The sequence below is a fragment of the Pteropus alecto genome, unplaced genomic scaffold (genome assembly GCF_000325575.1).
Source record: "Pteropus alecto unplaced genomic scaffold, ASM32557v1 scaffold76, whole genome shotgun sequence".
Classification (NCBI taxonomy): Eukaryota; Metazoa; Chordata; class Mammalia; order Chiroptera; family Pteropodidae; genus Pteropus; species Pteropus alecto.
The window spans coordinates 30,719,914-30,744,415 of NW_006443138.1; the positions used below are offsets into that span (position 1 = coordinate 30,719,914).

Sequence of the window (24,502 nt, forward strand, 5' to 3'; positions counted from 1 at the left end):
CCATGGGCCCCCCACCTTTGTATCTGATCTTGAAATCTCCCCTTCTGTTCTCTGACCCTCAAGCTCTGTTGCTCACACTCCCTCTATGAACGAGCTATGGGGAACCCAGAGCACTAAGCAGGCTCACCTACCTACCTACCTGCTTGCCTCCCACCGCTGACTCTGCACCAGTCTGGATAGAGTTCTAAGCCAAAGGCTGACATTCTCCCAGGGACCTGCAGACCCCCTATTCTATACCCAGAAGAGGCTGCTGACTAGCTCCAATGTCCCTGAGCCTCCCCAGGACTATCCGAGTGTTTCTAAAGCAACCCTCTCTAAGCTCTGGAGACTGGACATGCAGGACTCTGGTGTCTGACTTCCTCTTCTGCTTCTGACACCTTCTTTCCCCCATATTCCACAGGAACTGAAAGGCTTTTCTCCCCTTCCTCTTTCTCTCAAGCCAAGACCTCCTTTACATTAAAAAAAAAAAAATCTAGATCCAAGTTTACCAGGCCTCACTCTTATTAAGTGAAAGAGATCTCTAGATATGTAAAAATCCTTTCTCTTGCAATAATGCTTAGATTTGGCTGCTTTATCCCCAGCATCTGGAGAAGTGGCTGGTACAATAGGGACTGAATAAATATTTGCTGAGCAAATGAATGAATGAATGAATGGTCTTGCCTCAGTAAGGCAATAGGCTTGACACATACTCAAACAAAATATCTAATTTGACAGCAAAGCTGAGAAAGCATTTGACAGTCCCAAAGCCCCCATACAATAAGAGTAAAGGGTTATAAAAAATATTCAAAAATATTTCCAAAATATCATTCTAATTACATGCAAATGAGTGAACAATAAATGAACAAATGAATGATTGAATGAATGAGTCAATGTGATCTGGACGATGGAAGAGAAATTACAGATTTGTATAGATTCTGTCTAGTGAGAGATTACCCAGGAGACTCTGGAAACATTTTTTTATCCAATGATCTCTGATGTAACCTGTGCTTTTGAAGAAGAAAAAAGGAATAGTGGTCCCCTAAACTTCTGACTGCTCAGCTTCGATGCTTGGCTCAGCCTGTGTATACTTAACCTATATACCAGCCATTTGACCTCTGGGAAGGGTTTCTTCCTCTGCAGCTACTATTCAAGATATGCAGAGAAAAATACAGAGAGAAGACTTTGTATTCCCAAAGAAGACTTTGTATTCCACTTTAAGGAATTAGTTACAATAGGCTTATCACTAGTAGGTTGGCACTATCATTAAACCCATTTTCAGATGAGGCTACTGAGGCTGAGAGAGACCCAGGGCTACATGGCTCAACTGTAGCCAAGTCAGAACCCACACTCAGGACCCATGCTGCTAACCACTGTGCCATCCTAGCAATAAGGTTCTGCCCAGGAACACTTAATCCTGTTTCTGCTTAGCTGTTGTTTCATGGGCATGGGGTGGATAGCTCTACAGCAATGCTATTGAAAAGAAATATAATGCAAGTCACAGGTGCACTTTTTAAATTTTCGAATGGCCACATTAAAAATTAAAAATAAATAGGTGAAATTAATCTTAATATAATTTATTAACCCAGTGTATCTAAATCATTATCATTTCAACTTATAACTGATATAAAAATTATTAATGAGATATTTTACATTTAATTTTTTATACTAAGTCTTTGAAATCCAGTGTGTATCTTATACTTACTCATGTCTCATTTGGACTGGCCACATTTCAGGTGCTCAAATCCACAGCAGCTAGTGGCTACTGCACCAGACAGTGTGGCCATGAAGGGTCTAACCATATATTAAGTGGTGGCCAATGAGTCTGCTGCTAAGGTTTCCACTGCAGATGCAAGAAAAATGTGTTCTCACACTTTCTGTTGTCTGATTGTGGCAGCCAAGCTTGAACAAGAGAATACAGGAGAAAAGCAAGATGATACAGGGAAAAAAAATGGAGAGAGAATTTTTGCAACTCAAAAATAACCTTGTAAACAGTAAAGAGCCTGTTTCACTCCAAAAAAAAAAAAAGAATCTAAATTTTGAGTTTAAAAAAAAAATCAAAGTATTCTTGATCATTTTCTCAGTTTAACAGTGACAAATAATAGAATTTGAGCTTCAAACTGTCTTATATTCTATTTGCAAAACAATGATACAAAGTTATGGTTTATTTAAAGAAATTTTAGAATAGAGCTTTTGGAGGAAATTTGGCAAGTTAATGACTCATAATATTAAGGCAATATTAGGGTATTCCCTTGATAAGTCAGGTCTTCACTTTGAGGAATTAGTTACAATAAGGAATTTCGTGTTATTTGGGGCTCACTGTTCAGTATAGGATTTAAACAGTTATGGAACAAATTATTCGGAAAGCCTTATGCAACTTGAAGGGATTAATCAGATAACCTGTTGAAGACTCCAGATATTGACTTTACAGAATTCTGAAGTGAACCCCACAGAGTTCTTAAATTTCATAGGACTATTTACCCCATATTCAGTGAAATGTGCCTCCAATGTTCCCTTTACTTCTGCCATTCCATAACCAACAAAGCACATACCCCAAATTGCCCCAATCATCAATAGCCCGTTTTAAAGTTACTTATGTATAAAATAATTAAATTGAATGATTTTCTGTGTTGCTTGTTCTCAGTTCAGTTAAAGACAGAAACTTACCATAGTCACTAGAAAGAGCCTGAAGTCTTCACCATTTTGATGTCTGCTGTGCTAGATGCCTGTCAAAACTATGGCAAGCAAACTCTTCCAGGAACACTGTGCTCTCCTCACACCCACCCGCATCCCTGGGTCAAGAGGCCTAGGGCTCTCAAGCCTTGTTTTCAAAATGTAGTTAGTAAATCTGCATAGAGTTTATCCCCGCTCTACCAACCTTTCAGCAAATCTCTTTGCCATGTGAGATGGACTGCACTATATACTGGGAGTCTGTAACGAAGTGCGAGACACAGTTCCGTTCCCTCAAGGACCTTGTGATCTCATTGGAGAGGCAAGAACCATACGGTAAAAGATAACTGACAATACAGGCAAATGGGAAGTCATTTCCTCTGGAGAAATTTTGCTGGCTCCTTCATGAGTGGCTAGGATTCCCTGTGATGTGTCCACAGCACCTCTGCTAAGCCCACCTTGGCATGAAGCACCCTTTGATTGCTTGCTTAGTGGTCTGTATAACCCGCGTGAGTTTTATGCAAAGACTGCATCTGTCATATTAACTGCTGAATATCTAATACCTAGCTCATGGTAGGCATTTAGTAAATATTTCTTGAATGTGTAACTAAAATGAGTAATGCAGACAATAAGTGTGACAGGAGTTCTGAGTTTGGGAAGACTGGAAGAGTTCACCATGGAGAAGCTAAGATGAACGGGACATAGAAGAGGGAGGTTCTGAGAGTTATCCATGTAAGGACAGTCCATGTAAGTGGAAAGGCAAGAGCAGAGCCCAGTTTTGAGAAGAGGTAAGGAGGATGCAGGGGTGAGTGTGGGAGCACAACGATATAGAAGTTTGAAGAAGTAGATTAGACACATTCATATCCATCCTTTTCTCCTATATCTACATATGGGAAGTTCTATTTCTAGAGTAAATGACTTTTCCAGCTAGTGTGAAGGGAACATGAATAGCAGGCACATTTCTCCTCCCTATTTTATCATTTAATTTCTATATCCTCCATGAATATGTAAACACAAATAAATTTACACATTCTAATAAACCATTACATTTATTATATAGTAGGAAGCGTTGCCAGGAAACCAGTTGTCAAGCAAAGCTATATTTTGAAAAGTGGGTGGTGTATAATTATCTTTAAATATACTTTCTCTGAGTAGTAATTACCCCCACCCTCCACCCCAGCCCAAATCCCTGTGACTCTCCTGAATGGCTATGCACAGGAACAGCACAACTTAGCAGATGCTAGCCTGTCCAAGACAGCCACTCCTTCAGGAGCTCAAGCAGAGCAATTCCAGATCCATGGTACCAGCCTGACCATGTAGCACCCTACAGCCACTACCCCCAAAAACTGACTCCAAGTCAACTCTTGCACACTGTAAAGGAAAGCAAACTTGATTCCCTTGGACTCCGATTAACAAATGTATAACAAATCGGTGGTTTCTGTGACATGAGATTGTATCTACTTACAACATATTCTTTGAAACTACAATGTAAGCTATTTAAGATCAGATGTGAGTTTTTCCTGAAAATTCGTTTTTCAGGAAGAAAAATTGTTTACCCAATTTCTCTATAATATTAATAACCACAATAACAAGGAAAAAGCAGAGTCCCACCAAAGCCAGATAAGACTCCTCAGTACCAGTCTGGCCACCTCCAGAGGTTGTGCTCACTAAGAACCACCTGGGACCTGTTGTCCCCTTCTGTTGCCCCTCCTTTCACCCTCCCCTATGCTCACTCTTACCCTGTGTGTCTGGAGGATGCAAGCCTCGCTAACTGTATTTGGAAACCAAAATTTTATGACCCCGAGGCGTTTATTCTCTGTGTAGTGAATTCTCTCAAGTAACAGACAAGTGTCCCCTACAAAGGTTTGGCACTCCCTGGAGAGGGCATTCCAGCACCCACGGTGATGTAGGGGTCAGATCAGAACACTACCCTATTAATCCTTTCCTCCCTCCCTGTTCTGTAAGCCCAAAACTAAGCTCTCCTTTCAGTTCTGAGGAAACCATACCCTTCATAGATGTCCTCCTCACTTTTCTAATCTCATTATAGATTTTAACAAAGTTTTGATAACAGGATTTTCCTCAGACAGTAGGTAGAAAAATGACAGAGTAGAAATATAGATGAAGTCAAGCTATTCCAAAAGGCAGTTTGGAGTGGGTGAAGGGATTCATAACAGCAGAGGTCTACCCCCCTGGAAACCTAGGATACAAATACAAATACAGATGTGCATGGACAGTTGCTCCAAGATTCTGCTTCGTTTTTCCCCACGTCGTTATTACCCAACCCTTCTTTATTTCTCCCTCTGTCTTCAACTGCCTGATGGGTCTCTCTATATACATGACCTGCCAGTACCTCAAATGCATTTCCTGAGCTGAGCACCCCACCTTTCTCCTCAGAGCGACCTCCCTGCCCCAGTCACTGCTGCTCCTTGTCTGTCCCTATACTGGTTAGAGGTGCCACTCTACCAGCTCAGCCTGGCTAGAAATTTGGGCCGTCCCTTCGGTACCCTTCTCTTAACCGCACACCTAGTGAGGCTCAAAGGCCTATTGATTCTGCCTCCAAAATTGATGTCAACTCAGTGTCCTTCATCATCTCAAACCCATAAGGCTGAAAGAGCATTCTTCATACTATTCCTGATCTAGAAATTGACAGACTGATTGTCATTCTCCCTCTCAAAGTCCTTAGTCTGCATCGCCTTCCCAAGCAACTCTCCGGCATCCCTTTCTGACTCTCCTTTGAACAGTGTAGGCATTTATTAAATGTTTGGTCAACAGTTACTAAATATAGCTATATATTTTGTCTGTATCATGAGGATGAAATTAGGTATAAGCTTTAAACCCCTCTACCATAGAATTATAAAATGTAGCTATTTCCTTGAGATCATGTAACTTAATGGGCCTCAGCCATGGTTACATATTAGAACCACCTGGGAACTTCAAAAGCTACCCATAGTGTTTTGGGGTATTTAAAAAATACCCAGCCCCTAGAAAATTGGATTTAATTGGTTTGCACTTAGGACGTGAGTATTAGTGGGGTTTTTTGGTTATGTGTTTAAGCTTTCCCATGTAATTCTGTATGCAGCCAGGTTTGAGAATCACTGACAAAAGTCCCTAACCAAGAGACCATGGGACCATTATATGGACCATAGCTGAGCTTCAAGGGGAACATGTGCTGCCTGAACTTGTATGTAGAGGTGTGAGTATATGTGGGTGCCTTCGTTTTTCTGCACAGAGGATCTAAACATTCATCAGATTCTCAAAAGATTCTATAACCCCCCAAAAAGCAAAGAACCTCTGATCCAGATTCAGCCCTTACACTCTACAAATGAGGCAGCACAGAGTAAGAGCAAGAGACAGGGCTGGGAGAAAACCAAGGCTGGATCTGCCGCTGTGCAGTATTGGTCAATGGACTTAACCTCTATGACCCTTAATTTTCTCCTCCTCAAAGTCAGGATAATGCTTGCTTTGCAGAGTTATTTAAAGAATTAGGGAGAAGGCATGAGACGTGCCTAATAGGGTAGAAAGCACACATGAAGTTTCGTTAATGGTAAACATTATTAGTCCTAATACTTCCATCACTACTAATAGTACTCTTAATACTTTCAGTACTATTTCTAATAATGCCATTATTATAAAATAAAAAGTATTTCCTATTTTTCGAGCACCTTCAGCTTTATGCTAGACACATTATATGGTATTGCATCAATGCCCACAACAACCCCATGTGGCTGGCCCTATTCCCTGTTTCACAGATGAGAGGACCATAGCAGGGACATGCCCAAGGCCACACAGCTAAGTGGTAGCACCTAGTCAACTTAATGGAAAGCTTATCTCCTCACCACCAGGTTGCACTGCTCTAGTGAGGCCAAGTCAGTCGAGATGAAAGGAAGCCACAGTGCTACCTTTCGGATTACAAGAAATTTGAATTTCACAGCCACCTCCCTCCCATCCTTCTCTCCTTGCCTGCCCTTTTCCAGCCGCTACTGGCGCCGGTGGAATCGGTTCTGCAGAAGAAAGTGTCGCGCCGCAGTCAAGTCCAATGTTTTCTATTGGCTCGTGATTTTCCTGGTGTTCCTCAACACGCTCACCATCGCCTCAGAGCATTACAACCAGCCTCACTGGCTCACAGAAGTCCAAGGTGAGAGGCAGCCCCTACTACTATCCTGGTTTACTCTAGCCACCTCAGCCCTGAATTCCAAGGAGGGAACAGCCACAGGTAGAAGGTGGACGGGAAAGCAGCCAGTGGCCACGGCTCTTAGCAGGTGCCATGCTGGGGACACCAAGGGCCTAGAAGCTTGCAGGCCTCACAATAAAATGCACAACCTCATTATAAACAGACGTGGCTCACCTGGCTGGGTCCACATCATCTGCCTGCCCAGGTGGTCACTTTTGGGTCCAAGTGACAAGGACACATGCTAAAGCTTGTTTGGCTATCTCAGACCCTTGGCTGCCAACTCCCCAGATTGGATTTTCAGTACGCGGGCTTTACTCTTGCCTCCAGGTCTGTCTGGAAGTAAGTCAAGGTGCACTTGCCAGAACAGTTGAGGATGAGGTGAGCAAAAAGGCACGAGAGATGACAGAGTGGCCTGAGCACAGGGAGCTGTCCTCGATAGATAGTTAATGCCCATGTCCCTGCATGAACCCCTAGGAGAGGACCTCACTAGCCAGCTCCTCAGCACCACTCCGAAGGAGTCAGGCAGGCACAGGGGCTGCATTTCAGAACTCTGGGCATGGTCAGTCTCCCCATGCAGAGGGCAGACTCTGATGGCTTGTCTTCACCTCCTGGCTGATCAGTTTGGGAAGATTACTCATCTCTCTGAACCTCGCTTCTTATCTTTGAAAAAACGGACACAATGACAGTAACACCTATCTCACAGAGCTGCTTGAGGAGTAAAGAAAATAAGGCACGCAAAGCCTTTGATGCTGGTAGAAACAGTAGTCCCCCTGTTTGCAGTTTTGCTTTCCAAGGTTTCAGTTACCTGTAGTCGACTGTGGTCAAAATATTAAATGGAAAATTCCAGAAATAAACAATTCATACGTTTTAAAATTTCACACCGTTCTGAATAGTGTGGTGACATCTCACATCATTCCACCCCATCCTGCTTGAGATGTGCACCATCCCTTTGTCCAGTGTCTCCACGCTGTAGACATCCCCCCTCCCATTAGTTACTTAGTAACCATCTTGATTATCAGGTCAGTTGTCACAGTATCACAGTGCTTGTGTTCAAACAACCCTGATTTTACTTATCAGTGGCCCCAAGGCACAAGAGTAGTGATGCTGGCAATTTGGATGTGCCAAAGAGAAGCTGTAACATGCTTTTAAGTGAACAGGTAAGTACAGTACAATAAGTTAGTTTGAGAGAGAGAGACAACATTCATGCATATTGTTATAATTGTTATATGTTATAATTATTGTTCTTAATCTCTTACCGTGCCTAATTTATAAGTTAAACTTTATCATAAGTACAGATTTATAGGAAAAGACATAATATATACAGGGTTTGGTACTATCCAAGGTTTCAGGGGGTAGTAGCACTGGGGATCCTGGAACATACCCCCCACAGATAAGGATGGGAGGGGTGCTATAGTTCTCTGAAAATATTTATTGTGATTGTAACTAGATGCCCCTTTCCCGTAAATTGCACCCTAATTGTTCTGTTCTGGTGGCAGTGGATGGGAGAGCTGTGCTGGCTGGGAAGGGAAAACATTTGACCTTCTTTCCAGTGGTGAAAATTACCGTGTTTTCTTTCTCCTCCTCCCACTTCTTCCTCATCTTGCATGCATTTGGATCCCTCCCCCACTCCTGAACCTGCCAGACACAGCCAACAAGGCACTACTGGCCCTTTTCACGGCAGAGATGCTGCTGAAGGTGTACAGCCTGGGCTTGCAGGCCTACTTCGTGTCCCTGTTCAACCGCTTTGACTGCTTCGTGGTGTGCGGGGGCATCCTGGAGACCATCCTGGTGGAGACCAAGGTCATGTCTCCCCTGGGCATCTCCGTGCTCAGATGCGTCCGACTACTGAGGATATTTAAAATCACAAGGTATTTCTCTTCAGACACGGGTCTTGGGGAGAAGTTCTTCCAGAAGGTTAAGGAGGCTGAAAGCCATGGGTGGGAGAGTAGCTGCTATTTCTAGATTGGTCTCTCCTTGGCTCATATACAACAGAGGGGAGCTTTTAGATGGCATATCATTTAGAAATTCCTTTGGCTGCTAATTCATTTAGATGGCATATCATTTAGAAATTCCTTTGGCTGCTAATACCAGAAACAGCTCAGTAGGGTAAGCAAATTAGGGATTTATTCAATTGTATAAAGGACGTCTAGACGTAGACATCCCTGGTGGCTAAAAGAAGGCATCGGGGACCTATTCTCCTTCTGTTCTTTGCTTTGCTAGCCTTAGGCATGCCTTCCACCCCAAAGTCACAAGGTGGGTCCTGGAGATTGAGCCATCACGTTCAAATTTGAGGCAGGAAGAGAAAGGGCTGAGGGTAAAGGGGACACCCATACCACTGAGTCAGCCCCTTCCAGATCTCTCCCAGAACTCTCACCAGAAGCTCTGTTCTCGTGGCCACCTCAGCTGTGAGAGAGACTGAGAAATACGGTCTTTACCTGGGTGTGTCCTGCCGCAAATGCAGTAAAGTTGCCTTAACTGAAGAAGGGTAATGGATGCTGTGACACAGATGGCTTTCATCCCTCCTTCCACACGTTCACCCCCTCTCCATCTGTCTGTCCATCTGCCCATCCAAAGACTGTAGTCTTCCTGCCTCTCCAGGTCAAGCAGTGATTCTCATGTGGAGGACAGACAGGGCCAGGGGACAGGGAGTGGGAAACATGCTCTAGGACAATAATTTTCAACTGTGTTGTGACCCATTTTGAATAATGAAATCAGTTTATTGGATCACAACCATCATTTTTAAACAGCTTTATTGAGATATAATTCATATACTAATAAATTTACGCTTTTCAAGTGTACAATTCAATTTTTATGTATATTCACACAGTTTTACAACCATCACCACAATCTAGTTTTAGAACATTTTTATGACCCCAAAAAGAAACCCATACCTACTCTCATTTCCCCTAACCTTCTCTCCCAGTAGCAACCACTAATTTACTTTCTGCCCCTATAAATTTGCCTATTCTGGACAATTGATCTAAATGAAATCATACAATATATGGTGTTTTGTGTCTGGCTTCTTTCATTTGGCATAATGGTTTCAAGTTTCCCCCAGTTTGTATCATGTATCAGTACTTCATTCCTTTCTATGGCTCAATCATATTCCACTATATGGGAATATATCCCATTTTGTTTATCCATTCATCTGTTGGTAGACATTTGGTTTATTTCTACCTTTTGGTTAGTATGAATAATGCAGCTATGAAGCACTGATGTTCAAGTTTTTGTATGAGTGTATTTCATGCTCTTGGATATATGCTTAGCAGTAAGTATTTCAAATTTCCAGGTCATTTGATAACTCTTTATCTCAGATTTTGAAGAAACATCAAACTTTTCCAAAGAGACTAGGCCATTTTACATTCTCACCGGTGATATATAAAGGTTCCAATTTCTCCACATTCTCAGTTTTAATGAAAGAATGAAGTAAAATAGGAATATCAGAAGGCCTCACATGAATGTACACATCGTTTCATAAAAATCTTTGACATATATATCTGAGCTGCAGTATAATATATCTTTCTCACTGTGGGTCATGGCCAAACTTAGATGGACATATCAAAAACACCTGGAGGGGAAGGGGTTCAAACTGTGCCCCCCAGAGGTACAATCCTCCTGAAGAATCTCTGCTTTGGGGGCCTGGCTGATAATAGGAACCCTGAAACCATCAGTTGGATTGTGCTGGAAATAAAGGGGGTGGGGTGGATGTATTCCAGTCAAGGATCCGAGGTAACTGTCCCCGCCCTGCTCAGAGTGCTCTGAGCATGACTGAGGGAGTGACTCAGGGCTCACAAAGCATCCTGAGGTGCTACTGTTCTCTTCACAGCGCTCTCAGCAACCACTCCGCACACACTTGTCCCTGTGGTGTTGTCTAGGGTAAGGCATTTATTATTAAAGTGTTCGGCTCAGTGCCAGGCACAGGAGGCACTCAACAGCTGGGGCACATGTTATTAATCTAATTATAATTGTCCTTATTAGGAGAAGGAAGAAGGAGAGAAGAGCTAATGGTGGTCTATACATACACGCTCCCTTACTTTTATTTGTTTATCCACTGTGTACATACTATGGGTCAAGTCCTGCTGTGGGGATTGGGAACAAGAGAGCACCCCTGAGGAAGGTTTAATATCAGACAGACTCAAAGTATTTGTAGAATTTAAATGTACAAGTTTAACACTCCTGAGCAACCACCCCATCCCTCTGCCCCCCTCCCCTGCCGCCCACCAAAAAAAAAAGAGCTTCTCTTGAATATCCTAAATATCTTGGCATTACAGAAAATTCTTGGTTTAAATAAAAGTAGTAGAAATATAATAACAATCATTGTTAACATGCATCAATGCTTAATCCATGCCAGATAGTGTGATTCTAATGCTCACATGTGTTTGCTCCATTAATCCTCACAATTACCTATAAGAGAGGTTGAGGAGAGACTACTATTATCATCACTCCCATTTTGCAGATGAGAAAACTATGGCTTAAAGAGTTAAGTTGCTTGGCCAAGGCCACACAAAGTACTCAGGGGCAAAGCTGGCATTAAAAGGCAAGTCTGTCTGACTGACTTCAGGTCCCAGCTTCAAGTTCAGTGCAGTTCATGACGATGAACTGCAGAGTTAGCTAAACTGTCTTGTCATCTATGACGGGACTTAAGGGATTTTTAGCATACCGATTCTTGGTGTTAGAGAATTGCTCATTCTACTTTCTCTTCCTGAGGTCTTGGTAAAAGCTATTTTTAATTTGGAGTTTGTAGTGCCTCTTAAATAATTTTCAAAAGTTCATATGTTTGGGGTTTTGTTTTTGTTGGTTTGTATTTTAAATTCCTGTAAGGAAGAATTTTGTCCCTAGATAATGTCATAGCATCTTGAAAAGATTTAACATTCATTCTATTTTTAATCAATAATTTATCTATTTCTAATCTGAAACTATTGCCAAGAATCTATTTCCTTAAATCTGTCTTTATCAGAGAGCTTCCCAAAGTCTCTCCACAAGAAAGATTAGTGTTATTTTCAGATTTCTGTAAACTCTATAAACAGAATAAATTCATTATCTAATTGGAAGCACTTTGGCAAAGGCCATCATCTTCCTGTTTCCAGTCTCCAAACCCTCTGGGGCTTTTGGAAAACAACAGAAAGACTAACTGTGTTGGGGAGTCCCATGCTCCCTCTGAACCTTGTCTCCAATAGGCCAAGAAAATGCCAAAAATATGGGATGGGAGCAGACATTGGAGTCCCTTGAGATGGTTTGTCTGTGCATGGTCCTGCCGACAAACAAGTGTATTTCTTCCCCATCTTTTAAAATCTCTTGGAGAATACTTTGTGATGTCTCACAACCACTTTTTCACTGTGTATTCTGAACCATTGATCATGATTCTCAAACTTAGTCGAACTCATTAGGAGACCTTGTTAGGGACCTCACCTCTAGAGATCTGACCAGCAATTCCTGGACGGTTTTGTGCTGGTGGTCCAATGACCTCACTTTGAGAAACACTGGCCTAATTTTCTGCTGCTGTCCTTTGTCTACTTTCTTGCCTAAAAAGACGAGCCTTCATATCTAATTGGAAACCTTGATTCTTCCATCTCCACTCTCTTCTCTATACTGAAGCTCCAACCATGTTAAGATTGTACTTTTGATAGTTCTTGACTGAGAAAACACATAATGATAAAGAGCTACTATGAATTCACCAGTTTTTAAATTAACGTGAATTTTATTAATTTCTACACAACTAAATACCTTTGAAGGGTGGTAATATAAATTCAAGACAGGCTATTTATTTAAAATGCTGTAGTGCTTGGCATGTGCATGAATTCGTGGATTCTATCCTACAATTCCAAGTTGCTCCCTGCCACCCAGGCCCTGGAGTCTAAGAGCTGGAAATACTGATCTAGACCAATGGCCTCAACCATGACATCATGACGCATCACTATACCCAGAGCAGTTGAACAGTGTCTACGAGGAAATTTGCTATTACTAAGAGCTAAGATACCAAAATTCATAAATGGTTTCCTTTTAAAACCCTTTTCTCATTTAGAAAAGAAAAGGTGCGGCTCACATAGGAATGCTACATTTTCTAGGATTTGATATTTTCAGCTATTGAAAACAATAGCTAAAAACAATACTATAAATAGAACAATGTCATTTGTTTCCAAAGATTATTGATACACTAGAGTGACGCAAACATAATAATAAAAATGAGATATTTCATTGCAAATTTTGGGAGTAAGGTTAGGACTGTATTCCATGAGTTATCTCGGGGCAAATGAGAAAAGAGTTAAAAAAATAAATAAAAATAAATGCAATATTGTTCCTGTAACACCCTCCCTCTTTGCCTTCCTGAATGCTTTTATGAATGGGCAAGAATGGGGTGGACTTACCATCCACCATGCTGCCTGAAGGGGGTCTTTGGGGTATGAATATAGTAGATGATGAAAATTAATTATTAACGTGCTTACATTTTTTGTATATTGTGAAAATTTGAGAATACCTGAGGAAATATACTGTGTTACCAAAATCATTTACCTATGGGTCTCATAAAAATATTTTTTAAAACTAAACTGTAGGTCAATTGATGTCTGAGTGTTCATCATATTATGAGCAGGAAGTCCCAGAACAGGAAAGAATAGAGAAGAGAACATTCCAATCCCCCAAGGACAGAGAGGCAAGGACCTGGCCAAAATCTTTGTCATCTTTGGGGACATTACCCATGACACTGGGCCTTCCAGCCACCTGCTGGATTGCATTCTTTCTCCTCTTTGAAGCACTATGGGGATCTAAATGTTGCTGAGTTCTGATATCTAGTTTATCTACTCTTTGTCAGCCCAGTCTGATATATGGGGAGGAAGAAGAGTTTCAATTAGATTAAATCTGGATGTAATTGCAGTTTACTAATTACATCTCCTTTTTTATACAGTCAGTTTTTAAGTGCACCCAAATCCCTCCAGCCTTTGCTATTTTCCCTCTTAAACCTTAAATCTCTTTCTTTTTCCTACTGCTCCTCCCCTGAGGCTTCCTTCCCAAGCCCTAAAATGTGAAATTGTGCTGACTCGGCATAGACAGATTTACTGGTAAATTGTGACCACATATGGGACTCCATACAGCCCTGAAGTGAGAGCCTTTTATAGATCCCCTAGGCTCTAAATGTCTGCATTTCCTTACCAGGAAGTAGCTAAAATCATCGGATCCATCCCCACCCTGCCCCCACCCTCCCCACCACCTCCTAGCCCCCTACTCTTCTCAGGCCTTACAGAGGCTCAGAGTTCATTAGGGCCACTATTAAAGAGGTATATCTGGCATCTACCCAGTTCCCGGGGTCCATGGAACCAGGGCCCAGCTTTAGTGGAACGTTGGTCCTTGCACACCCACGCAGATGTCACTGTGGCTGGTTCAGGGAGAGGCAAGGTCAAGGCTGAGTTTCTCACTGATGAATCTAACGGTTTCCCCAAGTTATCTCACAGGACCACATTCCTCCTCCCTCCTGTCCCTCCCACTCCCGCCCTCAGGGACGGTGTACAGAAGCCTACCCCACAGAGTTACTACACAAAATTTGCTTTATAAACATTCTACCAACAATAGATCACTACCACCAACACAAAGAGGATTTTTTTTTTACCCCTCATGACAAGAACAGTTGGGACAGGTATAAATTTAGTTATGACCCTGTCTGGAACAGAAGGGAAGTAGAGTGGAGCGTTTTCAAAGCACTCAAAGCTATTGGTACTATTATTGTGAAGATCTTTTATTTAAAGCAAGCTCGGTGCTCTGCTCCATACCTAGAATGTAAAGGTCCCGGCCCTGAGCTATTTGAAGCGGAAAGTTCACAAGATGAATGTTCCAGTTCAAGCAAGGCTCAGGCCACGTTCTGTTGTCGAGGAGAAGGGAGAATTCCATAGGACCCAAACCAGGGACAGACTCAGAGCAGAGAGAGCGATGGAGATACAAGTACCCCTGAATTGATGATAGCAACTTAAACCAAGGGAGGCAGTAACAAAAGTGAAGCCAGGCTCAGCAAGAGAGAGAGTTTGGGTGACAAAGAAAATGATCAGGTCAAAAGCCCTCACATACACCCTACTTTAAGGAGAAGGCAGTGGGTCTGATGGCGGACGGAGCTGGCAAAGACACACTTTGGGGAGAATAATTCAGAGCCACAGGAGAACTGAAAAGAAAAGTAGATCCCAAGGATAACCATGCAGGTGGAGTGTCTGAGGAGGGCGGGGGGTGGGTAGGGTGACCCTCTAAAGCTGTCTTGTGCTTCGAGGGCTGTGAGTCCCCATATTCTGGATATAGACTTCTGCGTATGTGGAAACTTGTGCTCATTGTGCTGAAGAGAGAGTGCTTAATTTTCCTCAGCTCTGCTATGAGGTCCAAAACATTAAATACTTTGTTCTGCAGCTGCTCACTTTTCTCCACAGATTTTTCTTTTTTGGCATGTATATGTACTTTATAGTTTTAATTAATTGGAATAAAAACCTCAGTTGATTGTGAATGTGCCATTAACCCCTCTAGTTTACCACTGGCTAATGTTTCTAAAAAGGAGAATGATTCTGGGACCTGAGGCATCATCAGATCTTCAGGCCATAGCAGTAACAGCCATCGAGAATCAGGTTAACATTAAGGAAGAGAGAGTTTGAGGATCTGCAGGACTGCCAGCCATTTTGTTTAAATGGTATTTCATGTCACCCTGCCCAGAGGCTACCACCTGGCCCCTGCAAATCTCATAGATATCAATAACAAGGCTCTCGCACTCTACCCTGCTGTCAGCCCACATGCCCAGCTCCAAACCCAGCCTTATCCTCTGAGCCCTGTTAGTGTCCTTTGCCACAACATGACTTCAACAATTCCTTTGTCTCAGTCTTTAGAGAGCACATGAAACCTCTCCAGTCACATGCATGTGAGAGATGGACAGCCTTCTGTTCAACAAGCTGGATGCCCTCATGATGCCAGGCCACTGGCACCAGCTCGGCTCTTTTAATCCTGCTCAAAGGAGCAGGCCAGCCTCAAGCAGACCTGTTCCTGCTCCTGCTCCTGTTGAATGGAAAGCAACAGGGGTTTGAAGGCAAACAGCATTAACAACGATGATCACCACGCATCCTAACCATATCTTACCTGCGTGACTGGTCCAAAGTGCATTGTCCATTCAGCCAGGCAGTTTTCATGAAGAGGGTGAGCAGGTGTGCCTGGCTGCAGTTTGTCTCTTAAACAAAGGCTGGCTCATGCCTTCAAGCCTGTGGCCTTGGGTTTGGATTGGAGTTCTTTCCAGAGGGAGACACATGTTCACAGTGCTCATCTGGAAATCTTACCCCAACGATCTCAAAGCCACAGCAACCCTGTTCTCCGTAGGGCAAATCTATACATAATCGTTTTTTTTCTTTCTGTTTTTTTCATATTGAGTTATAGTTGACATATAACATTATGTCAACATAATGATTTGCTACAACATAATGATTTGATATTTGTATATACAGTAGTCCCCCTTATCCTTGGTTTCTGTAGTTTCAGTTACCTGTGGTCGACCATGACAACATAATGATTTGATATTTGTATATACAGTAGTCCCCCTTATCCTTGGTTTCTGTAGTTTCAGTTACCTGTGGTCGACCATGATCTTGAAAATATTAAATGAAAAATTCTAGAAATAGTTTATAAGTTTTAAATCGCATGCTATTTTGAGTAGCATAATGAAATATTGTGCCGTCCCGCTCTGTCCAGTCCGGGAAGTAAATCATGCCTTTGTCCAGCGTCTCCACACTGTATATGCTCCCCACCTTTTAGGCACTTAGTAGCCATCTTCGTTTTCAGATCAACTGTCATAGTATCACCATGCTTGTGTTCAAGTCCCCCTGATTTTACTTAATAATGGTCCCAAAGCTCAAGAGTGGTGATGCTGACAACTTGGATATGCCAGAAAAAAAAAAGCCCTAAGTGTACTTATGCATAAGAAAAACATATATAAGGTATATATAAGGTCCAGTACTATCTGTAGTTTCAGGCATTGACCGGGGTGAGGGGTGGATCTTGGAATGTACCCCCCAAAGGTATGGGGGGGACTACTATAATAATCACCACAATAAGTCTAATTAACATCCATCACATACATAGTTACAAAAAATTCTTTCTTGTGATGAGAGAATTTTAAAGATTTAACTCTTTTAGCAACTTTCAAATATGCAATACAGTATTCTTAACTATAGTCACCATGCTGTACATTACATACTCATGTCTGATTTATAATGAATTTGTACCTTTTGACCACCCCCTTCGCCCACTTACCCCACCCACCCCGCCTTTGGCAACCATCAATCTGTTCTCTAGCTATGTAGTAGTTTGATATGTGGTCTGGCAATAGAACAGTCAGGAATCTCAGAAACTTTGCTCATGAGTTTAGGGAAGCGACAGGAAAAGAAATGATATGGGGGAAGTGCAAATAGCTTCTCCTCGCAGTGAGGTAAAGTGTGCGTGTGTGTGAGAGGTCCCACCTCCTCACCCTGTCACACCATGCACAGAGAAGCATCTATTTAACCCCGTGTCCTCTTGCCTTTCCCTTCAGTAAATACAAATGTGTCACATTTATAATAGAGTCAATCATTCGTTCAACAAAATATTCATTGGTCACCTCCTTTGGGTTGGGCACTGTTCTGAGCACTAAAGATTTGAAAAAAGCAGATGAATTCCCTGTTCCCACAGACCTTACATTCTGGTGGCTGGTGGTTACAAGTATATAAAAAAGGAGGGATAAAGGAAAAAGCAGATGAATTCCCTATTCCCACAGACCTTACATTCTGGTGGCTGGTGGTTACGAGTATATAAAAAAGGAGGGATAAGGGATAGAGTGGTGGTCAGAGAGGACCTCTCTGGAAAGGGGACATTTGGGTAGAGGCTTGCAGAGACTGAAGGACTGAGTCATGCAGGGTTCGGGGGGAGAGCTCTGCAGAGCAAAGACTGAAGGGGCCAGGGCAGCAGCACATGCAGAGGGAAGAGGGACAGTGAGGAGGCCAGAGGGCTAGAGAACGAGGCAGGAGAGTAGGAAGAGACGAGGTCCTGGAGGCAGTGGGGGCCAGCTCCGCAGGAGCCGTTAGGCCTTCCGATGGGAAGTCTTTCGGAGGCTTAAGGCTGAGATGAGGCTTGGTGTGTCCTGAGGCTGTGGTGTGGGGAACATAGATGACGTTGTGTCTTCCCACTATATTACATCAGGAAGTATGCACTGTCAGTTCACGGGTGCGTGTCCGATTTCTCCATGTTACGGTACCCTTTCCCTTGTAACTAATAAGTAATCTATGGAGTGATATTTTGAGACTATGAATACCCTATTCCCCAATGACCTTTCACCCAATGGTTTTAGCATCCATGATGATCTTTACCTGAATTGGCTACTGCTGCAAAATGGTGATTTTCTAATTCTATCATTCATTCATATTATCTATTTGATAATTCTATAAAGAAAGCACCCCTTTTTTTCTCCCATAGCACCCCTTACCCTACTTTTTCATGTCAGTAGATTTAGATTGGTTTTTAATATGTTTTAACCCATTACTATTCTTTAAAAAAAAAAAAAAAAGAATGAAAGTGATACATTTGAAGGCTTTATACCTGAGATGTATGTGGTATGAATAGCTGTAGGGAGCAAGGGTCAAAGCAGGGCAAATCTTAGGAGGCGGAAATCCAGAACAGAGATGCTGGTGGCTCGGGCTGGTTGAGAGTGGTGGTAAGTGGCCAAATTCAGGCTTCGCTTTGAAGATGGAGCCACAGGATACGCTGATATGAGGTGTGAGAGAGAGCTGCAAAGGATAACTTCAGGATATGGCTTGAGCCGGAAACTACAGTTGTCATCTACTGTGAGGAAGATGATGGGTGGAGAATTAGGGGTTCTATCACACCACAAAACCTCCTGATTGACTAAGAGAAGTGCAGACTTTCCTGGGACACCCTGGGGTGGGGAGACAGGATACATGGGCAAGTGTGAGACAAGAGCGCTCACTTTTAATCAAATGTTCCACCCACTGCTGGCCCCTCTTGACCATCACAGCTCTTACACCTGCTCCACACACAGGCCCCCTAGATTCCACACCGTCTGCCATCCTTCATGCCCAACGTTTCCAGAAGAGCTCTCCCTCACCAGATGACCCAGTCTCTTTCTCTGCCACAGCCTCTGCTTCCCCAGAACCCCTACACTCAAGGGGCTCCTCCTGCATTACCGCCTACTCTGCCTCCTAGTCTGCTCCACTCTGCCAAAGCTCTCCCCATGCATGGTGACTGTCTCTCTCGAGTCTGGGGCCTCCTTAGGGTTCCTGTGGCTGTCAAATATCTCTGAACCTCAGTTGTAAGCATGATTTGTCCATGTGCCTCATGAAAATTACTCCAAACTCCATGGCCAATAAGACTTTTCCAGAAGATTCCCTGGTAGTCGAACACACAGAGGAACTCCAGGGGGCTCAATGACCTTAGTCCACGTGCAGACACACTCTCTTCTGATACAATTGGAAAATCTTGTTATAAATATGCTCTAAAGTTATTGGTCCCTAAACACCAGTTGACTGGCAAGTGTTGGAGTGGTTGCATGAAAATCACACTAGGCTCAGCACCAGAGATTATGATTTCATGTTTCCAGGCAGTGGCCTGGGAGTCAGTATTTAGAAAACGGTCACTCTCCTCAGCAGTTTCATCTTCAGCACATTTAGGAATTCTGCTTTAGATGAAAGAGGGAAGGGTGTTCTAGCCCTGGAGAGGTTCTCTCCCTTCTTGCTTTAAACAGAATGATTATTGCAACCTCTAGCCTACTGGGGCACCAGGCTGTCCATCACATGTACTGGATTAGACAGAATTTATTTGGGGACAGAGATGGAGAGAATAGAAGAAAAAAACTCTAGTCTCTGCCCTTGAGAACTCAGAGCCAATGAGTGAGACAAGACTGTCACAAATGGAAAACACTTAAGAGCATTTATAGAACAGATACAACTAAATGTATATTAATATTCAGCAAACAGAGGGAGTGTGACTGGCAGGCAAAAGAGAGGTGGAGAAAGGCTGAATTTGTGAAGGAGAAAGGAGCATTAAAAGCTCCAGGTTGGGAAGGAGTTCATGTTTACATCCAAACTGTTGGCCCATCTGCTTCTGTCACTTAATATGGAACGGTTCTCTGGAGAGACATGCCAGGCGGGGAGTGCAGCTGTGAGGCTATAATGGGGGTGGTTCGCATCTCACTCTCTTAGGCAGCAAAAAAATTCACTACATATGTGGTGATCAGCTGGGGGTGTGTGAGGTGGAGGAACTCCAGACCGTGACCTGGGAGGCAGCGAGGCCAGAGGGACGGCAGGGATTCCCAATTTCTCTGCTCTTGCTCTTGCTCCAGGCCGGAGCTGTGTCCCTTTTGCTACAGGGCATCTCCTTTTCCTGAACCAACCCTTTCACAGGTACCAAGCCACATCCAACAGCCATTAGTAGGCCCCCACCCCTTTCCCAAGGGAAAAGGGTTTTCCCCAGGCTATAATGAAGGACCTCTGTGTGTATTTACAGTAGAACGAAAGTGGGTGACTATACGAAGTGGGGGCCTCTTCTCCAAGGAGCCTCACCAACAGCCTGTCGGCCCAGACCTGTCCCTATGGGTAGGACAGGTTTTCCCAAACTTGCCTGCTTATCAGAATCCTCTGGGATGCTTGTTTAAAATACAGGTTTCTGGGCCCCAAATTATAGCTATTGAATCAGGATCTTCAGAAGAGAAGCTTTAAAAAAAAAAAATTCTTTGGATAGGGTAAATTTGAGAAATTGTGCTAAGCCACATACCCTCTCTTACCCATGGGTGACCTAACTAACGCATGCCCCTGCTAGACAGCTGCTACCTGGGCTAGGCTGAGGGCAGCATTTATGGAGGAAAAAGAGTGTTTTTCTGTCTAAAGACCAATAGTGACAACGACAATAACCAACCTTTATTGACTGTGCACCAGGTACTATACTGGGGACTATTTTTTTTTTTTTTGGATTATCTCATGCAATCCAATCCTCTCAATAAACTAATGAAGTGTGTGCCACTGTTGTCTCTGTCTTTTCAGATAGGGAGGCAGAAAGAAGGGAAGTTAAGTGACTTGTCCAAAGGCACACACAGCTAGCAACTGGCAGAGCTGGGTCAGAATGCAGGCTTCTGACTCCTAAGCTCTGTCTCTTCTCCAGTGCACATTGTTGATCCTGGGACCTTGAATCAAACTAGCTGCACTCTAACAGAGAGCTTACCAGCCCAATTCACACCTCGCTGCCTCCCAGTATAGCTGTAATTTGGGGCCCAGAAAAGAAGAGGAAGCTGAAATTTATCTTAAACTCTCTAGTGGGCATATGAATAAGGGGTGAAGTGAAGGAAAGCTCGGAAGGACGCTGATCCCTCATGTTGGTCCTCAGGTACTGGAACTCCTTAAGCAACCTGGTGGCATCCTTGCTGAACTCCGTGCGCTCCATCGCCTCCCTGCTGCTGCTTCTCTTCCTCTTCATCATCATCTTCTCCCTCCTGGGAATGCAGCTCTTTGGAGGAAAGTTCAACTTTGATGAGATGCAGACCCGGAGGAGTACATTTGATAACTTTCCCCAGTCCCTCCTCACTGTGTTTCAGGTACGGACTCTCCTCTGTTGGGATTATGGCCAGAAGGGTGGTCAAGTGGTGGGGGAAGGGGAGCAGGAAGAAGGAGCCTCGACAAGGTGGTGGGAAGCTTCACCCTCGCACTGGGCAGCCAAAGCCAGCTAGATCAGCCATGGAGGCCCATGGCTGGGAGAGCCTTGAGTTCTTTTTATAGTTTCCCCTACCCCCAGGGTCCATGGAATCCCACTGCTGGATGGACCATTGAAAAAAGATCTAATTGAGAGGTTTATAAACTTTTTCTTAGCCACAGAACCCTTCATTCAAATAAATTCTACATGAAAGGCCAAAATATAAACAAATAAAAGCAGGTTGCTCTTGTTGGGGAAGGGGAGGATAGTGCTCCATCTTTCCTACCCACCACGCTTATCCCTAGAAAAAAATATAACTAGCCCATCAAATTTGTGATTTCATAGATATTTTGGTTTAGGGCAAAGCTAAAGTAGCACTCATCGAGTTTAAAAGTAGATTGATATACATAAAAATGAATAATGTGTAGATGTTGCCAAAATCTTAAAGATGATACCCAGCCAACCAATGTTTGGGGAGAACCGGGTCATGTATTACTCGCTTAATGACTGCATTTCACATTTGTAAAGGGGCCCTTAATGCCTTAATTTAAGGAATGGCTAGTGATGGCCATCTCATGTACCGTATGTGGATATAGGAAGTATTTTGACCGGGAAAACCTTTTCAGTCAGTCACTCCTCAAATAATAGTATGCCAGTGGCCATGCACTTTGTCTCCTAGGTTAGGAACAAATTGCCAAGTCAATAGCTCAGAGCCCCTGGGAGGAGAACTTGGGGCCAGAAGGAGGGATAGAGGTGGAAAGAGATTTCAGGCATCTTTATTAATGTAGTGGGGCAGGGCAGGGGAGTTTTGGGGTTTGCTGTTGGTCTAACGCTGTGTCCCTTATTGGTGGGAATGTGTCATTCAGATCCTGACCGGGGAGGACTGGAATTCGGTGATGTATGATGGGATCATGGCTTATGGCGGCCCCTCTTTTCCAGGGATGTTAGTCTGTATTTACTTCATCATCCTCTTCATCTGTGGAAACTGTATCCTTTGCACCTGCCCTCTCACCCCTGCTGCCCACCCTCCCTTAGCCTACAGCACGATGCCAAATAGGTGTGCCTGAAGGTCCAAAGTCAGGACCTAAGAACTATGGTTGCCCACCCACAGAGCACCCAGGCAAGTGGGGGAAAGTATGCTCTGGGGGAGAAAACAGTTCCCAGCCCAGAACCACCTTAGTTGGAGGTGGGTCTTGGTGGAAGCCAAATTCATCTTGTAAGTTCATCTTCCTGTACAGCTGTGGCCACAGTGTTGCCTGACTCCAGGAGGAGTGTCTGTGTGAGCAACACCCCCTGGCATGGTGGCGTGCAGCCACTCACTTAGGCTCCTATGTGAACGCACCTGGATTTAGAAGCCCTGGCTGCCCTGTGTTGCCACATCTGATGGAGATAAGAGGCTTAGTTGACAAAGCCTCAGCCTTGAAATGACCTTCATCTCTCCTCCCTGCTTTCTGGTCAGTGTCCCGCCCTCTGAAGCCTCTCTCTGGGACTTTAGTCACAGGCAGAGCTGGATGGGCTTCACCAAGCAGACCTGACAAATCCATGGGCAGTCTTTCTGGATCTCAAATGCAGGCAGTCTTCTCCCCTGGTCACAAACCTGTGAAGGTTGTATGCAGAGTCAGGTGGTAAAGTGAAAGCAGCTCTGGCCCAAGATTTAAGTTTAAATTGCAGCTTAATGTAGTGCAGAAAGCATGGACACTGGTCCCAAAGACAGGCAGCATGACCTCAGGGAATGAAAGGTTCTCCACCCTTGGTCTCTGTAAACTGGGATGATAAAATAATAGTGCCCACTATTTAACGGGTCACTCTGAGGTTTGAGGGGGTAAGGCCCAAGGGCAGGTATCTAGTAGCACTTTGGGCAAGCCCTCAACCCCTTGGGATGTGATTTCTCTGTGTGTGAAATGGTATGACTGTTGGGTACCTGGGGGCTGAGGTCAGACTTAACAAATGTTAAGACCTCTTTCAGCTATACTTTCTTTGATTCTGCAGTTCTCTGACCCACAGTATTTCCATTCAAGGTTGGGGATGCGGGGAGGAGAAAAGGACAAACAGCTGCTTCAATTAAGAGCATCCAAGTTTTGGCCAGTTCCACTGGACCCTGTATGCATGGCTCACATTAAGAGTTGGCAGAGATGTCAGGCTGCCTCCTCAGTTCCCAGTTGTAATGAACAGCCCTTAAGAACATGCTGCATTCTGCTAGAGACAGTGCTGTTTATAATGTCAATTATAGCCAGTCATCTCTGTGGGGAAACCAGTAATGAAACCCAGCAATTAAAGAGCAAGGCAGGGCTCGCTGCCGCACTCCCTCCCCACTCTAGCCTGCAAGCTAACCTGCTCAGCCTTAGAAAACTCCAGGCAGCCAGTAGGGTGATGGGGAGGGAAAGGGGTGGAAACGGGACACCCCTGGGCTCAGCACCCCTCAAAGTGAGTCACCATTGAGCTCTCTCTGTGGGAAACTCTACCCCTGCATGTCCTGCACCCTCCCTGCCCCCTATGCCCACTGAAAACCCCAAGGCCAAGGGTCATTTTCTTTAAGAATGGACACAAACAGATATCCTACTGAATGTGTTCTTGGCCATTGCTGTGGACAACCTGGCTGATGCTGAGAGCCTCACATCTGCCCAAAAGGAGGAAGAAGAAGAGAAGGAGAGGAAGAAGCTTGCCAGGTAACCCTCTAAGCTGAGTCAGGCCCAGGGTCTCAGGGCCTCGTTCTGAAATGCCATCCCCACTGGTGGTAAAGAAAGGGGTGGGCATGGCCTCTGTTGGCCTCCATCCCTCCCAGAAGGGCACTGGGTTTGCAGTGTCCTAGAGTAGATTGGACCTCTCTCCTAATTCCTAGGCATTGCTCTAAAGTAGAGACCACCATGAATTACAGTCTCTGCGAAAGTGTCGCATTTCCCCACCTATCTAAGAAGTTGGGGAATTCTCTTTTGAGAAAAAAGGTCATCGTAGGTAATGGGAGCAAAGGATGGGGAGTGGGGGTAGGCAGCAACTCAGAGGAAAAATACAGCT

At 43.9% G+C, this 24,502-nt stretch overlaps 1 protein-coding gene across 15 annotated transcripts in view; it reads left to right on the top strand.

Annotated features, from left to right (window-relative positions):
* Window positions 1-24,502, top strand: part of CACNA1C (calcium voltage-gated channel subunit alpha1 C) — a 606,859-nt gene that overhangs the window by 483,717 nt on the left and 98,640 nt on the right. For all 15 annotated transcript variants that reach the window (XM_025041061.1, XM_025041070.1, XM_025041069.1 and 12 more), the window contains exons 12-16: window positions 6,621-6,781; window positions 8,460-8,685; window positions 21,188-21,395; window positions 22,357-22,477; window positions 24,042-24,156. In XM_025041061.1, coding sequence (XP_024896829.1) covers window positions 6,621-6,781; window positions 8,460-8,685; window positions 21,188-21,395; window positions 22,357-22,477; window positions 24,042-24,156 — 831 coding nt within the window. The remainder of the gene's footprint in view (window positions 1-6,620; window positions 6,782-8,459; window positions 8,686-21,187; window positions 21,396-22,356; window positions 22,478-24,041; window positions 24,157-24,502) is intronic.